Source organism: Moschus berezovskii, chromosome 19 (genome assembly GCF_049115385.1).
Source record: "Moschus berezovskii isolate FMDL1 chromosome 19, NW_MosBer_1.0, whole genome shotgun sequence".
NCBI classification, from domain to species: domain Eukaryota; kingdom Metazoa; phylum Chordata; class Mammalia; order Artiodactyla; family Moschidae; genus Moschus; species Moschus berezovskii.
In genome coordinates, this window is record NC_142478.1 from 49,771,463 (window position 1) to 49,789,299 (window position 17,837).

At 51.8% G+C, this 17,837-nt stretch overlaps 1 protein-coding gene across 2 annotated transcripts in view; it reads left to right on the forward strand.

Moving 5' to 3' along the window:
* The window catches only part of RIMBP2 (RIMS binding protein 2), a 312,406-nt gene that overhangs the window by 243,959 nt on the left and 50,610 nt on the right, over positions 1-17,837 (forward strand). For both annotated transcript variants that reach the window (XM_088828097.1, XM_088828096.1), the window contains exons 6-8: positions 6,728-6,932; positions 11,907-12,052; positions 13,833-13,909. In XM_088828097.1, coding sequence (XP_088684223.1) covers positions 6,728-6,932; positions 11,907-12,052; positions 13,833-13,909 — 428 coding nt within the window. The remainder of the gene's footprint in view (positions 1-6,727; positions 6,933-11,906; positions 12,053-13,832; positions 13,910-17,837) is intronic.

Genomic DNA, 17,837 nt, shown 5'->3' on the forward strand with positions numbered 1-17,837 from the left:
GAGCTTATGTGACTTGCTTCCAGGTCCCCTGAGTGAGTGAGAGGGAGGTCAGCAATCTAGACACAGCCCAGATCCTGGAGTCACACAGGCTTGCATCTGTCCTGCCACTTCCTGGGTATGTGACCTTGGTCTTTAGTCCATCTGGCCTTGTTTTTCTCATTTATACAACGGGCTCCATCAACTTACCCCTGGAGTCTCTCTGGCCATCAGCAATCATGCATAGACAGCCCCCGGCAGGGTCCAGCACATAGCAGCTTTTCAGTAAACAATAAATAGCATCACAAAACTTGTTTACACATAAAGATACTGCACGGAACAGCTTACTCCCAAATCACTGATACACAGCAACCCAGCCCTGCCGAGACGCCCCCGACCCCCAGCTTTGCTGTGTTAAATATTGAGAGTTCACTGTGTCCCTGGATTCTCAAAACAGTCATGGTTTGGACACATTAGAGGGCACTATCCCCTACTCATTCACTGCCTTTTACAAAGCCCAAAAGTTTTTCAGATGAAAAACCCAGAGTGGAGGGCCTTGGGAGTGCTAGCAGGCACGTCTTTGGATGTATTTTCCTTCATCTTTATAAATACCCACAGCCAAATTTGCAAGTCTCCGCTGTTTATCCCAATTAGAGTTTACTTGCCCAATGACTGTACCATCTGTTCCTGCTGCGGTCAGAAACACAGCCACCCTCTGCTCCTGATGCTGCAGGTGGCGGGTCTCTGGGGTGGGAGGAGCGGAGCCGGGGATGGGGACATGCAAGCAGCCGGGTTAACTCACGTGAGCGCAGTTCTGCCCCGCCAGCCTTGCCACCCAAGCCGGAGGGATGGTGCCCTGCATGCTGAGGTCAATATTGACATCCCAATAAGTCAGCCAGGGCTGATCAGTGGGGTTGCTGGTTTCTTTCTGCATCACTTGGAAGTGGTTCCTTCTGGTAGCAGCTCGGGGGTCATGGGAGGGACTCTGCCTCAGCTGCCAGTCTCAGCATCAGAGACCCAGCCTCTGCCAGCTGCAACCAGGCCCTGAGAATGTGTCCGCAGCGGCGGCTCTGGAGGAAAACCTGCTTCCTTCCTGGAAGAGGGAAACATCAGGAAAGCCTGAGCAAGTCTCCAGAGGGAGCACTCACTTATGAGACGTTCTTCGGGTTTCCTGGGTGCCTATGTCTCATCCACTAGCCATTCAGACCTTCTCCCCCTGAAATTGGTGAGAAAAGGCATCTGGCAGCTGCCTGACTTTTAGAAACCAGCATCCTTATTGCCTTGAAGCCATATCCTCAGATACCCAGAGGAGAAACAAAGCAAGGAATTGAAAAGAGGGATAAACAGTTATGTGTGATCACACAGGACTCTTAGACTCTTTGGGGTAGAAATGTGAGGTGAGAGGGGGTTAGCCCTACAACTTCGCTGCCAGGTCACAATGGAAGCAAGTCTCAAACCACACTGTCACACAGGTGCAGACGTGTATTACAAAGCGCTTATTGACGAGCAAGCACAAAGTAGCACTTCCTTCTTCTCTGCCCCCTTGGGAACCTCCTCCACCAGCGCCCATGGAAACTGAGGAGAAGACCCTGGTTCTGGTGGCCTCAGGCAACCAGAAATCTGCCGAATCAGCATCCACGCAGAGGACCATTTCTAGACCCAGCCCTGGGGTCCATCTCCCAAAGCATACCAGTGTTTGCTTATGTTGCTCAGTCATGTCCGACTCTTGGCGACCCCATGGACTGTAGCACACCAGGCTCCTCTGTCCATGGAATTTTCCAGCCAAGAACACTGGAATGGGTTGCCATTTCCTTCTCCAGGGGATCTTCCTGACACGGGAATCGAACCAGCATCTCTTGTGTCTCCTGCATTGGTAGGCAGATTCTTTACCACGGAGCCACCTGGGAAGCCCCCAAAGTATACTAGCCTAATGCACTGATCATTCAAGGGTGGGGCAGCACTAACATACCCCATATTTTGAGTACCTTTCATTTCACCAGTGAACGTCCACGTCTCCCCTGCTTCAGGCCTAGGCAAGAGCTCATCATTTACCGATTTTCTTCTGACATTGCCCATACTAAGTGGGCATGCCTAGAGCATGGAGGGACATACAGACGTTGGATAGCTTTGGGGCAGCTGCCTCTGGTACACAGCCTTCCCAACATCTGCACTGACCACACCTGGGGTGGGATTCTCATTTCTAGCACTGGTTGCCCCAGAATGAAGTTCAAGTCCCTGGGCATATGCTTTCCATCCAGGAGAACTGTAAACTATAAATGCCAGAGCCACCAGGCCCCAGATTCTGTGGGGATCATCCTGTGTGTCTCACACTTAGGTGGGTGCAGCTGGAGTCCATGCACAGGGCCATGAGGGCCATCCAACCCAACCTGACCTGGTGCTGGCATTGCTACCCATGTTGTCATGTGAAGTAAAATAGCAAAGTGACTGCCTCCTGGCCGTGTCCATCTCTACAGGAGCCATGTCAGACAGTAAGCCTCGACATACCCTCCGACTATTAATGACTGAGAGATTTTTTTTTTTTACATTAAAATGAAGATTCTTTGCCTCTCTTGGAAAACTGGAAGTTTTGCCCGGGGTGGGTCTGGCCCGATGCTAAGAAGTAGACATTCCTCTAGACAAAACGAACATGCCCTGGTTCACCATGGTCCCCAAAGATCCTATGGGTTTGACCTGCTCCCCTCCTCTCATGGGCATCCCCCACCACCTCTGTGGATGTTCAGTTTATAGCGATGGTTTGACATCACCTCTGATCTACCTACTCCCAGGACCTTCCCCTCATCACTCACATCAGAGCCAACCCTCCTTTCTACAGGCATACCCTGTGGCAGCTGCCAGGGGAAATCTCCCACCACAGTCCCCATCAGTGAAGAGGACCCTGAACAAAGATTTGCTCCTTGGAAGGAGACCCTCCAAGAGCTCAGGTCCTGGACTGGCAAAGCGGTGGTACCCAGAAGGTGGAGTTCACAGCAGTACCTAAAATGTGCAGTGGTCCATCACCTCTGCGTGAGCACCAGCCTCTCTCCCTGGTTTTGTCTGAGTCCCCCAGGGTCTGCTGGGAGCACACAGTCCCCTCTGCCATCCCTGTGCCCCACCTGCTCCCACCTTCCCCCAGCAAAGCAAGTCAAGAGCTCTGATGCCAAAAGTTTAGCTTCTCTGTGCACTGCTGCTGAATCAAATCTTGGAGACAGAGTTTTGGGTGAAGTCAAAAATGATAGCTTTATTGCTTTTCCAGGCAAAGGGGGACACAGTGGGCTCACACCTTAAAATATCATGTGTCCCCCACTTGGAGAGGGTAGTGAGAAGTTATATAGTAATAGTTCAAAGAGGGCATGATCAGCTCATGGACATTCTTCTGGTGGGTTGGTCGTGAGAAAAGGGGGAGTCAACGTCATCAACCTCAGGTCCAACTGGTCTGGGGTCTGCTTGTGGGCAGCCTACAATCCATCATTAATCCTTAACTTCTCCCACCTGGAGGGAGTTCAGTATCTGCAAAATAGCTCAAAGATACTATGTATATCCATTGATGGGGAACCAGGACCCTGCCCCAAAGGGGGCACTATGGTTTCTCTTGACCCTTTCTCCCTGGTTTTTCATTCCCTCCCTTCCCTAATTAATAACTGTTGGAATCTGCCTCTTGGAACTCAGGGAAGGTCATGGAGGCTGAATGAAGATTCTTTCCTATAATCAAAGAAACGGGGGACACAGAAAGGTTTTGTGTCCAGGAGCCCCACAGGGCCCTGCTCGGGATCAGCTCCTGCCCTGGGCTGTTTCCAGGTGCCTCGGATGCCTGACCCCTGTGTGGGCTCCTGAGACCTTGGCCACTCTTAACCCTCCAGGCACCTCACCTGATGTCCCCACACACCAGCTGTTCATCCACCACCTCGGAGGTTTTCTCTGTATCCGCCTGCCACCTACACAGTTATTTCATATTTTCTTTAGATCTGTGCACTTTCTAAAATTCTATTTTGAAAGAATTTGAGATTCACAAGAAGTTCCAAAAATAGTACAGATGGTTGCTGCATAATTTCACCCAGCTCCCCATGGATGGCATTGTGGGCGACTGGAGCACACCGTTGAAACCGTGCAGTTGATGTGGGCCCAGTGTCAGAAGCCAAACTCCAAACAGTCACTCTGTCCTTCCTCTGCTGATAAATTCCGTGGGGTTTGATGGTGCATATAGATTCACATACCACCATCAGGAGTACAGATGGCTCCGCCCCACCAAAGTCACACCTTCATATTCCTTTTTGTGTGTGTGTGGTTGCCCTGGGTCTTCGTTGCTGTGTGCAGGCTTTCTCTAGTTGTGGTGAGTGGGGGCTACTCGTCATTGTCGTGCACAGGCCTCTCATTATGGTGATTTCTTTTATTGTAGATCATGGACTCTAGAGCACAGGCTCCATAATTGTGGCTCACAGGCTTAGTTGCTCCATGGCATGTGGAATCCTCCTGGACCAGGGATCGAACCCGTGTCCTCTGCATTGGTCAGCGGATTCTTATCCACTGGACCACCAGGGAAATGTTACTTCTTAAAAGTCAGACCCTTCCCCCAACTCCAGACCCTGACAACCACTGATCAGCTCTCCACCACTTTAGTTTTATTATTTCACAAAAGTTGCATCTATGAATAGTCTGTTTTTTGAGTTAGGTCATTTTTACATACACCTGAGGGATCTGATGGCCAGTTGCATTTTTCTCATGCACATTAAGATGACAGTGTGGCTATTTAAATAGTGTTGTATCCTTCCACACCCCCACACACACGCTACCATGGCAGCTGGTGGCATGCCTGGATGAACAGGTGATCTCAGGGCTCTTCTAGTGCCCTTCTAACCCGAGGCTGTTGGCAGCTGCTTTTTCCCACCTGAGGACCTTCGAACAAAAGCTCAGCCTTGGAGTGAAAGTCTCTTCTTCAGGACTGAGCCCAGAAGAACCAGAGCTCTTGGCCTTGAGGCATGTGAGGTTGCCATCCTGGGGTTCCTGCTTCCTGGCAGGTGCTGCGTCTTCGCGATGGGGGACCCAGGCAGGAGGCAGATTGCTCCATGCCCACCCCTGTGCCCAGAGGAGCCCGGTGTCTCTTCCGTGCCTTCCTCGGTGGAGACAGCCATCACACCCAGGCTCCTTCAGCCTTTTAAAAGAGTCTTGCCAATTATTTTAATGAATCAAAGAAATTAATTATAGGTTTGGGATTTGTTAGGTCTATTTTCAGAATTCCATGATTTCAGACATAAATAGCACTTCACTCTGGCCTGAGGAGCTGAACGCTTCCTACCAGTGGAAGGGGAGAGGGAGAAGTGGGGAGGGAAAAGGAGGAGGAAGACAGCATCGCTCTACACCGTCCGCATCCCTGTCTGCTCACCTGCGTGAAACCAGACATCTCTCAAGCCCCAACTTGGTACCAAGCTCTAGTCTGAGTGCTGGGGACACAGTGGGAAAGAAGGAGACAGAAATTCCTGCCCTCATGGAGCCGATACTTTAGTGGAGGAAGTCAGATGATGCGCGCAGCTATTAATACGGCAGATGGAGTTGTCCATTTATCACAAAGGAAGGGAGACGAGGCAGGGCCACCACGCAGATGGAACAAGCCACTGCCATGAGTAGCGTGATGCCTGCAAATCAGGGGGTCCTCTCACTTCATCACTTCAGCAAATGCTTATTGAACACCTCGGATGTGCCAATATTATTCAAAGCATTGAGGACGTGTCAGGGGACCAGAAAGCATAAGCTTGGTGCTTAAATGATCCGAGAGACGTGAGAAATAATAATAATCAGGGAGCTACTAGAATGGGGGGAGGATGCCACGAAGGGAACAGCAGGGGAGGAGGCCAAGTGGACCCTCGATGTGCCCCTTCTCAGGTGGGCGCCCAGCTGTGGGCCGGTGCAGGGCAATCTTGTTGCAGGAGACAGAGTTTTGCTTCTGCAACCAGGGGAGGAAGTGTAGGGAGCGCACATCTCGGTTCCCAAGGAAGGGGAGAGTGGCGGGATCACGCCTACCCAACTGAGAGCCAGGAGCAGGCCAAGATGGGGGTGCATGGGGGTACTGCCCATGGTTCCCTCCCTGCCGTGTGTACCCAGGGATGCTTCCGCCTCCCAAATGTCCCCAGTGTCTGCAGATGGCAGTGATGTTGCTAACCCAAGCCAGCAGGTAGCAATGCCTTTTAATGCTAAAGCAGGGTGCCCTGGGGTTCTGCAGTTTAGGGGCAGAGGCCTCCACCAGAAAACCGCATCAGTGGAGCTAGCAACTGAGCCGCCCCAAAGCTGGGCTCTCACCACCTCCTGCTCCAAATTTCAAGCAGCTACAGTGAGGCGTGCCAACCACAAAGTGCCCGGGCTGCACACAGAGCCCAGAACAATCCGCGGTTGGCTGGGATCTGAGTGTTTGCAGGGTTTCTTGGCACCTGTGCTTTCCCACGTTTGCCCTGCGAGAGAACCTGGCCGACGGCCAAGCTTCCAACCAACAGGAAGCTTGATTTGCTCAGCTACCGTTCTAGCGTGGAGGCAGGAGGCAGGCCCCACCACCACACTCATGCACACATGTGTGCAAACATACTCAGGCCATACTCTTTCACGTGCATACACACACGCTATCATCCACACATGCACACACAACACTCAGTCTTGTGCACACATGTGCAACGCACATATATGCACAGACACACACTTGTGCACAGACATCTGGGGCCCCAGAAGCCCAGGCCACCTGCTAACTGCGTGTCTGGGTCTCCGCGCGCAGTGCAAGGTGCGGGAGCTGGAGGAGAAATGCCGGACGCAGAGTGAACAGTTCAGCCTGCTGTCCCGGGATCTGGAGCAATTTCGCCAGCACGCCGGCAAGATCGACCTGCTGGGCGGCAGCACCGTGGCCTCCCTGGACGTCCCCTCGTCCCCCGGCAAGTCTTTCCCGAGGTTCATGAACGGACTGGCTCCCTCCATTGGAAAAGGTAAATGCCTCCCTCCCTTCCTCCCTCTCTCCCTCCTGCCCCAGCTGTGATGGAGAAGAAGGTGCAGCCGGCAAGCTGGGAACAGCTGGGCACAGCCAGGGGTGTGTGACAGAGCCTCTCACAACACCGAGGGAGTGACCAGCGTGGCAGAACTTGGGATGGTACAGGGGCGGCCGGCATTTCCCACGCATACTCGATGCACCACCCTTGATGGGTGTGAATCAGTGTAGCCTCCCACCTGCTCTGAGCCCTGTTCTGCACCTGACACTGGCCTAGGTGCCTGGAGGGATCACCCAGCCAAGCAGTGAGCTGGGACTTGGGCCCAGGGACCTGGCTCTGGGTCTGCACTGGGATCTGCCAGGCGGGCTTCTCAGCTTTGCTTCTTTCCCTTCTCATCTAGCGGCCTCTTGATGACATTGTGATGTACTTGGAACTTCTGTTCCAACAAAGGCAACAGTAGTACCAGCGGTGACTGTTAATGCGTTCCCATCACATTTGTGTTCAGGAAGCAGAGTGGAGAGTGGGGAGACTTCACTCTGCGTGGTTCTGAGGGATCACTTCTTCATCACAGAGGCATTTAATGTAACCTCAGGGGGAGTTCCCAGTGTAGACAGTGAAGTACCCTACTCGGTTAGGAAACTTTCTCTCCACTGAAGGTTAAGCAAGTCACAGGCCCAGTTTTCTCCTGTAAAGCAGTTGACTTTTTTATTTTCAGGGGACATGTGTGCCAGAACCCCACTTTTGAATTCCACAAAAAGGAGGGAATGTCCAGATTTCTCCTAGTTTTTGTCAGAACATAGGATAAGTTCTGGAGAAGGCAATGGCACCCCTCTCCAGTACTCTTGCCTGGAAAATCTCATGGATGGAAGAGCCTGGTAGGCTGCAGTCCATGGGGTCGCTACAAGTCGGACACGACTGAGAGACTTCACTTTCCCTTTTCACTTTCATGCATTGGAGAAGGAAATGGCAACCCACTCCAGTGTTCTTGCCTGGAGAATCCCAGGGACAGGGGAGCCTGGTGGGCTGCCGTCTATGGGGTTGCACAGAGTCGGACACGACTGAAGCGACTTAGCAGCAGCAACAGCAGGACAAGTTCTTCTGGGTGCTTTTTATTATTAAAATGAAGTGCTACAGCATGTATCTTGATGAGCAATGTTTCTTGGCTTATCCCTCCTTCCCGATCCCTTCCCATCCTGTGCATGTGTTGGGAGAATGCAAAGAGGTGATGAAACACAAGACAGGGAGAGGGAGGTCCCCCACCACCACCACCATGTTCTGAGCACAGGGTACTCCCCAGGCCATGTTCAGGTACCGAGGCTGCGATGCTGCGCAGATGGAAGGCCCCATGTGGAGCCCCTCTGGGTAGGCGGACAGACAAGACACAGGGGGACAGATGAGTGAGTAGGGAACCGCTCACTCAGACAGACACGAGCGGTCAGGTGACAAGACAGCAGGTGACCCAGGGCCATTTAGGATGATCAGAGAAGACTGCCTCCTGGAGATGGAATTTGAGCCATGAGCCCTGAGGGTGAAACAACTTCTCCAGTCCCCACTGGATGGGAAGGTTGGTGGCTCAGGGCTCACATGAGCTCAGTCACATACAATTTTCGGGGTTCCCAGGTCCCCAGCCTGGTTGATTAGTCCAGGACTCAGTAAAGAGTTGTCCTCCTGGCTCAGACCTGTTACATAAACACAGGACGAGCACAGAGTAGGTCCTGAGGGAAAAGAGATGGGGGGTCTGAAGAATCCACGTGCAGGCATCCTGTGCCCTCCTCCTCCAGGAAGACCACCTGGAGTCCCCACTGTGCAACAACAACAACAAGAAAACGCAGCTATATGCATGCAGTGATGATGTCCAAGGACACCGAGCAGGTACAGCATGCAGGGTCTGCTGGGCACTGGTCATGTGGGCACCTCTGCCCAGCACACGCCAGAATTCCAGACTGCCCGAGCTAGGCAGGTACTCAGCACAAACCAGGTTGGGCCCACAGTCTAGTTACAGGGAAATGCCCCTGTCACCTAGGGAGCATGTCCCACTGGTGTAGGGAGAGGTTTAGAAGCTGCATTCCCGGTCGCAGCCCAGCCTGACTTGTCAGCAGACCCTTCTTAAAGTAGCAGCCTCAGGCTTCCCTCCATGTGAATTCCTTTCTGCACAGCATGAGACCGTGTTAGTCCAAGGCAAGATCCAGGGCAAGCTTATGGATCACTGGATGGGGAGCAGTGATTGACCTGAGTCATTTGGCGTCCAGATTGATCTGGAAAAGCCAATCTGATTTGTGACGGAGGAAAATGGATGCTGACTAAGAATAAAACAAACAAAACCGAAACAGGTCTGTGTCTCTATGAAGGGAGTTCTAGATCCTGGTACACGAGTAGGTTTGCACCAAGGCTTCTGTTTAGCCATTTGGAAGAGCCATCGTGCTCAAATGACCAGCTCTTTAGCCAGGCATGCTTGGCAGCATCCTTAGAGCATCCTTGCTCTTCTGGTATCCCTGGCCATGGGAGGGATGCCTGCAAGGGGGCTTCCTTGTGCAACCCTGAAGTCCTCCTCAAGGTCGTTCTTTGTTGGCAGACGGCAGGGGCCACTTTAAGAGTGAGGGTAATGAGGAAACTCCCTGCTGGGCTGGCCTGTCCTTATGCAGGAAGGGAGGGTTGGGGACGGAAGGAGTGGGCAGGGCCAGTGCAGAATCAGAGCAGGACCAGGCAGGTGTGCTGTCCTGTCCGGGGCCTCCTGCCTGAGGCTGGGTCAGCCCGAGGGTGAGGAGGACAGGACCACTTGATTGTGAGCCCCTGGTGGGGTCGGGGCTCACCTTCTGTGCAGTACTCACACCTGCAACCAGCAAGGCGGGAACCACACAGGAACAGAATTATCCCTGGACATCTACTAGGAAGGGGGCATGCCATCTCCCAGGGCCACCCCTCCATCGCCAGTTTCCTTCCAGTATTGGAGCTGAGTTTTGGTGAAACACCGGATAAAGTCATGGTTTGGGCTCAGTGGCCATATTTTCCAAAAAATATGTATCCTGAGGCACGCGGATCTCAAAGGAATGCGCAGCTGAGGGCACAGCATGATTTTGTGTCTAATCTCACATTCATTCAAAGAGCAGAAGGGAAGGTAAAACATGCCATAGGCATCAGATTATTTTTCTCTGGAGAACTGGATTTGTTTAAGTAAAATGTAAATAGGAGGCAACTCTAGTCATTTCACCTTTGCTGGTGATGTCACCACTTGCCACTCCCAGCAGCAGTGTATCAGTCAGGACAGGCTAGGTTCAGCTGCAGTAACAAACATCCCCAGATCTCAGGGGCTTAAAACAGCACAAGTCTCTCTCTCTTTTGATCCTGCTCCACGTCCACCTCAGACTGGATCAGGGAATGGGTTCCACACTGTCTTCACTCGGGAATGCTGAGCCTCCTCTGTCTGGAACGTTCCATCTCCAGGGAAAGGAAGCGTAACAAATTAGACACTGGCTCAAAAGGGCTTCCACCCCAAAGTAGGACACGTCACTTCCACTCACAGGTCGTTGACCTGGATGAGTCCCATGTCAGAGTGACACCCTTCCACTGCAGCACTGAAGCACCAGGCCGTGTCCTTAGCTGACTTCCTGAGGGTGTAGGATTTGAGAGTCCATTCACTGAGTAAATATGGACTTTGCACCTGCTGAATGCCAAGCGCTGCTGTGGGCATTAGGGATCCTGGGCAGTGACCAGGGCCAGGCTGCTGCTCCTTTGGGTGTGGCTTCCTTGCAGGGCCTGGGGTCTACTTCAGCATCAATTCTCTGCTGCAGTGATGCTTTGCCACTGTCTTGTTAATCATACTGGTCCTGAGGGGGTGGCTTCCATGCAGTCTTCATGGGAACACTTGTTACAGTGTTTGTTCCTCCTGGTTTGGGCTCAGTGAGCCGTCTTCCTCTGTGAAGCAGTCCCCATGATGGGAGAGCCACAGCCAGAGGCTAGACAAAGCCAGCGAATGGTGTCAGCAGCCCACTGGGCGGCGAGAACTCGGGGAGGGGGAAAAGGTTACTTCTGTAATTCATGTCTGATCCTAAAAATACACTCCTGACTTCAATCTGACAGTCTGGGCCAGCCGTGATCAACAGACTCGATTCTCCCCTGCCCGCCCCACCTCTCCCCCACTGTGCCTGGGACAGGGCCCAGCAACCCCACCAGGACAGGATGGGTAGAGATCTGCTTGGTCCTAGTGAATCGCTTATCAAAAGTATTTTTCAGCCATAAACCTGACCATGTGGCCACTTTGTGTGTGTCAGTACTGTTCAGGTTGTATTATTAATAATAAGTGACAGGAAAGCTGACATATACTCGTCTGAGCAAAAAGGAATTTATTTATCATGTAGAGTAGATATGGCTTAGCTTCAGGTACAGCTGCGAAGGTTAGATAGCATCACCGATTCAATGGAGATGAATTTGAGAAAACTCCCAGAGATAGTGAAGGACAGGGAAGCCTGGTGTGGGGCAGTCCATGGGGCACAAAGAGTCGGACACAACTTAGTGTATGAACACACAGTTGGATTCAAGGGCTCCAACCATGCCATCCGGACCTGATTCCTGCCTCTCCATCTTCCAGCTCCTCCTTCTGTGAGCAGACTCCATTCTCAGATGGAGTTTCCTCCTCCTGGGGACAGTGTGGCTGCTGTACTACTAAATCTCATTTCCTTTCTGTTTTAAGCTGGGGAAAAGGAGAGCCTCTTTGCCCAGGACTCCCATGAAGGTCTCTCTGATGGGACCTTCCCACCTTGCGTGCCACACTATCTCAACCAGTCAATCAGTGTAGCCAGGAATGGACGCTGCCAGATGGACGGCCTAGAGCAGAGGGTGTAGGTGAAGACTGGGAGATGGGTGGGTTCTGAAATGAAGCTCAAAGGCAGGAAAGACCCTCAGGGAAGGCAAATGACCAGCGTGCTTTGGTTATTTCCTTTGTGCCTTCTTTCAAATCATTCCAATGTTGGTGTCCAGGTCAGGAGAGTGCCCTTGGAAGCCGCACTGTGATTGGTGAATATATCCGGCCCCTCCCACTCCCGGGTGACAAGCCGGAACCTCTGTCCGTCAAGCCCACCTTCCTGTCAAGATCTGGTGGCCCAAGATGCAGATTTGAATCAGACGTGAGTCCTGTCCTGGCCTCGGCCTGCTGCCCTGCTACCCATGATGTGGGCTGTGGCTGTGGGCGGCCCTCCCACCCTCTCTCCCTAGTTCCCTCCTTCTCCTCTTTCTCCTGCCTTCACCCCCATTAACCCATCTTCATTGACCACCTACTCTATGCCAGGATGTGAAGGCCCAGTTTGCAGACAAGGGAACCCCTGCTGTCATGGGCAGAATGACCATAAACAAGTCAACATCTAAAAGTCAGCTAACAGTGAATGTCTTGAACCCAACAAGCAGGGATGATGCAGAGGAGAGGGCAGCCCTTCTCAGACTGGCCATGGACCATTTGAGTTCTGTCTGTATGAGCAGGAGCCCAGGTGAAGCCTGCTAGGCCAGAGAGGAGCTGGGGGATAGGGTGGGAGGCAAGTTGAAACCTCAAGCAAGCTCTCAAATTTTGGCTCGGTCCAGGCGGAAACCACCAAAAGGCCCTGAGACTGGAGTGACGTGGCCTAACTCCTGGGGAGCCCACTACAGAGGGGACGGGGTGGGAGTGTGTTGTGGGGAGGGAGCAGGCAGGAGTCCCGGGCTTTTTTTTCCTGGGGTGGGGGGTTAGGGGAGGGGGCTACACATGACAAGTCACAGTCACTCCCACCCTCCCCTGGGAGAAAAACCACCCACTCCTCCAGCCTGGGGCCCTGTCCTACCTTCCCCCAACCCCAAGATGGTTGTAGCCCCCATAGGCAGAGAGGAGTAAGGCAGGGGGAGGGGTCACCAGGAGAAAGGAGCTCTGTGTCACCTCCTTCACGCAGGATTCCAGGGGGCACCAGGCACCATCCACGTGTGAGCACTCCCCTTCCTGTATGGAGTCCTCGAGGGCTGAGGACACAGAGCTTGGGCTGACTTCGTCCTCCAAGGAGCCTGGCAGGCTCTGGAGCTGTGACTGTCTCAGGCCTTAAATCACAGTGCTCACCACTCTATGAGAGAAGATTAGATCTTTTTTTAAGTGGCTCTTTATTTGTTTTTTTGTTGTTGTTGTTTATATTGATGTATATTTGATTTACAATATTATATTGGTGGCAATAGTGGTAAAGACCCCACCTGCCGATGCAGGAGACATAAGAGATGAGAGTTCAATCCCTGGGTTGGGAAGATCCCCTGGAGGAGGGCATGGCAACCCACTCCAGTATTCTTGCCTGGAGAATTCCCATGGACAGAGGAGCCTGGCAAGCTACAGTCCATAGAGTTGCAAAGATTAGCACGCACACACCACACCTAGTTGATTTACAATATTATGTCAGTTTCAGGTATACAGCATGGTGATTCAGTATTGTTGTAGATTATACTCCAGTATAGATTATGTCAAGATAATGATTCTAATTCCCTGTGCTATACAGTGTATCCTTGTTGTTCATCTATTCTGTATACAGTAGGGTGTATCTGTTAACCCCACACCCAATTTATCCCTCCCCTCTTTTGACAACCCAAGTTTGTCTGTGAATCTATCTGTACTGCATATACCTTCATTTGTGTTCTTCGATTCCACATAGAAGTGACATCACACAGTATTGGGGGAAATGGGTCCTTTATAAATGTTCTCTGTGTGACCCAGGAGCCTGCCCTGTCTCTGGGTCATGCCCCAAACTGAGAACCCAGGTGTGGCAGAATCTCATGGTGGGCAGAGTCCTCACCATGTGATGCTGAAAACCCTGGGGAGACCATGAAAGAAATTTCCTGTGTGTTTCCAGCATGAAATGTGAAGCCTTCGGCGTCAATAACCCGTATATCCATTGTCTTTAATAGATGGATAATGATCGAAATTCCAATACCGCCAAGCAGAGGTACTCGGGGAAGGTCCACTTGTGTGTCGCCCGCTACAGGTAAGAGCAATGCTCCTCTCTGCATCCTCTGAGCATCTGTGAGGTGGGCGGCCTCAGGACAGGTGGGGTGATGGGTAGGACACTCCATGAGCTGATAAGTCCCTTCCCCGGCACTGAGAAGAGGTGGGAGTTCAGCCAGGCTTTGGAGAATGCCAAGAGATTGTCTTTGGGGAAAAAGTTATGACAAACCTAGACAGAGTATTAAATAGCAGAGACATCATTTTGCCAACAAAGGTCCACATAGTCAAAGCTGTGGTTTTTCCAGTAGTCATATATGAATATGAGAGTTGGTCCACAAAGAAAGCTGAACGCCGAAGAATTGATACTTTCAATTGTTGTGTTGGAGAAGACTCTTGAGAGTCCCTGGACTGCAAGGAGATCAAGCCAGTCAATCCTAAAGGAAATCAACCCTGGATACTTATTGGAAGGGCTGATGCTGAAGCTGAAGCTCCAATACTTTGACCTCCTGATGAGAAAAGCCAACTCACTGGAAAAGACCTTGATGCTGGGAAAGATTGAGGGCAAGAGAAGAAGGGGGAGACAGAGGATGAGGTGGTTGGATGGCATCATCAACTCAATGGACGTGAGTCTGAGCAAACTCCAGGAGATAGTGAAGGACAGAGAAACCTGGCGTACTGCAGTCCATAGGGTCGCAAAGAGCTGGACGTGACTTAGTGACTGAACAAAACAAAGAGTTTCTCTGTTCTGATAGAAAGAGTTTGGATAGTGTGTTAGTTTCCCAGAGTTGCCATTCAAAACTATCACCGATTGGGTGGCTTAAAATCATAGAAATCCATTCTCTCCCAGTTCTGGAAGCCAGAGGTGGGGAGTTGAGGTGTGAGTGGGACTGTGCTCTCTGAGACCCTCAGAGGAGGACCATCCTGCCTCTCCCAGCTGGCTGTCAGCATCCGTGAGGTTCCTCAGCTTAGATGACCCACTCCACTCTGCCCCATCCGCGTATGCACTCTTTCCCTCTGCCTCTGAGTGTTCCCTCCTCCTTTTACAAGGACCCCTGCCATTGGCTTAGGGCCCTCCCTACTCTAGTACGACCCCATCCCAACTTGATCACACCTGCAAAGACCCTATTTCCAAATAACCTCACCTCCACAGGGGCCAGGACGTAGGATCCGAACATCTTTTTTTGGGGGATGTGATTCACCCCATAACAGGCAGCAAGCTGAAACTCAAAAAGTGTTACCCTTGCCCAGAATACCCTGCTCAGTGCCTTTCCAGCATCTTCCCTGTCTGTCCAGTACCTGGGCCTCATCACGCAGCCATCACAGCCCAGGAGCTGAGCTCTCATTGGAGGACCTGTGTGTCTGTGTCCACTAACGTGAGCCATCCTGGTCATGGATGACTCTCAGATTCCTGGTGGTCACCACCGAAAACTTTGAGATCGGTGAGGGTTAGCCACCTGGCCGCAACTTCCCTGCCTGGTTATAATGCAACAAGCCTCCACCCAAAGTCAGCCATGCGTACAGACACGAGTGAATCAAATGGTCACAAAAAGCAGATACAGAAGTCAGACTTCCAGTACTTTATGCTCAGTAAAGCCAGGCTTTTGTCTTCCTAGACACTCCAGTGACCCTCTGCAGGCCGGGCTGGCCAGGGCAGGCAGGGCAGACACCGCTGCCCTCTTAGTTGGCATCAGGCACCAGAGTCCCACCTCAGGGCTGTGCACAGAACTGCTCAGAAATCAGACTTCAGGAGCTATCACCAATGGTGGGGATGCCTCCCGCATGAGATGCTTAGACTTTGTTCAAGCAGAGGTGGTAAGGGGTGAGCTATCCATATACCTTCAAAGCCTTTTGCTTCCTCCAGTGATAATCATCTCGAATAACTGATCTGCTGATCAGTAAATTATTTTCTGCTGGTTTACTAATTTTACCAGTACACACCCACTTCTGACATTCAGATGATGGAAGCTTATGGAGAAGCCTGAGGATGCCAGACAGCCCCTGAGGAGGGTCCCCCATCTGAATGCTGACTGCACCCATGAGCATCCTTCACGTGGTCTGTGGGGACATTGCCACAGTGCTGGGGAGAGCTTTGAGGACACGAGTCTGGGGACCTGGGAAGGAGGGCTCACACCTACCCCATGTCTGATTGGAGGATGGTTCTTCCTGTGTGTGTGTGGAGCCGGGCTGAGCACAGCTGCTCAGCACAACACACTCCCCAGGCCAGTGAGCTGGAGTCATGGCCGGGATGCTGAGCTGGCTTCCAGGTTTGTTTTCCTCGCCAGTTTTGTTTCCCTTCCCAGCAATGAGCCTGGTCTCTCAAGGATGCATGGGCCACAGCCCACCAGACTCAACCCCCTCCACTTTCCTGGGGAGATGAGACCTTGTGCTGGGGAAGGTGCCCAAGAGCTAAGGCACCCAGAGCCTGGATTCACAGCCAGAGTGAAACCAGGCAAAGAGAAAGCACATGTGGTCAACCAGTGTGCTTCCAGCACGAGGTCACCAGCCAGGACCAGGGTGCTCAGCAAGCTCCATTTCCATCCTCTGTGTTTTCCTGGTGGTGTATTTACCACCCCACCCCACCCTCAACCAGATGGACCACATTGTAAACTGTGCTGTCTTCCTGATGCAAATGCCCCAGGGAAGTTACTGACACAGGAAAACCCTCAGAGCACTGGACAAGTTCCTGGACCTCTGGGCTCCAAGGGAAAGGGTGGCATGGTGTAGTTTAAACCTCACAGGATGAAGATCAGGAGGCCTTCATTCTGGTTCCAGCTGCCTGCCACCTCAGTCACTTTGGTCATGTCCGGCTCTTTGCGACCCTGTGGACTGTAGCCCGCCAGGCTACACTGTCCATGGGATTCTCCAGGCAAGAATAGTGGAGTGGGTTGCCATGCCCTCCTCCAGGGGTTCTTCCCCACACATGTTTCATGTCTCCTGCACTGGCAGGTGGGTTCTTGACCCACTATCCACCTGGGAAGCCCTCTGGTTCCACACCTACCTCTTAATGAGCTTATGACTTTGGATAAGTCATCACAACTGGCCATGAACTTTGGGAATAATGATATTAATATCATCTCTGCATTCCTCACTGGGCATTCAGTTCAGTTCAGTTCAGTTCAGTCGCTCAGTCGTGTCTGACTCTTAGCGACCCCATGAACCACAGCATGCCAGGCCTCCCTGTCCATCACCAACTCCCGGAGTTCACTCAAACTCACGTCCATCGAGTCGGTGATGCCATCCAGCCACCTCATTCTCTGTCGTCCCCGTCTCCTCCTACCCCTAATCGCTCCCAGCATCAGAATCTTTTCCAGTGAGTCAACTCGTCACATGAGGTGGCCAAAGTATTGGAGTTTCAGCTTTAGCATAAGTCCTTCCAATGAACACCCAGGATTGATTTCCTCTAGAATGGACTGGTTGGATCTCCTTGCAGTCCAAGGGACTCTCAAGAGTCTTCTCCAGCACCACAGTTCAAAAGCATCAATTCTTCGGCGATCAGCTTTCTTCACAGTCCAACTCTCACATCCATACATGACCACGGGAAAAACCATAGCCTTGACTAGACGGACCTTGGTTGGCAAAGTAATGTCTCTGCTTTTTAATATGCTATCTAGGCTGGTCATAACTTTCCTTCCAAGGAGTAAGCGTCTTTTAATTTCATGGCTGCAATCAGCATCCGCAGTGATTTTGGAGCCCAAAAAAATAAAGTCTGACACTGTTTTGACTGTTTCCCCATCTATTTCCCAAGAAGTGATGGGACCAGATGCCATGATCTTCGTTTTCTGAATGTTGAGCTTCAAGCCAACCTTTTCACTCTCCTCTTTCACTTTCATCAATAGGCCTTTGAGTTCCTCTTCACTTTCTGCCATAAGGGTGGTGTCATCTGCATATTTGAGGTTACTGATATTTCTCCCAGCAATCTTGATTCCAGCTTGTGCTTCTTCCAGCCCAGCGTTCCTCATGATGTACTC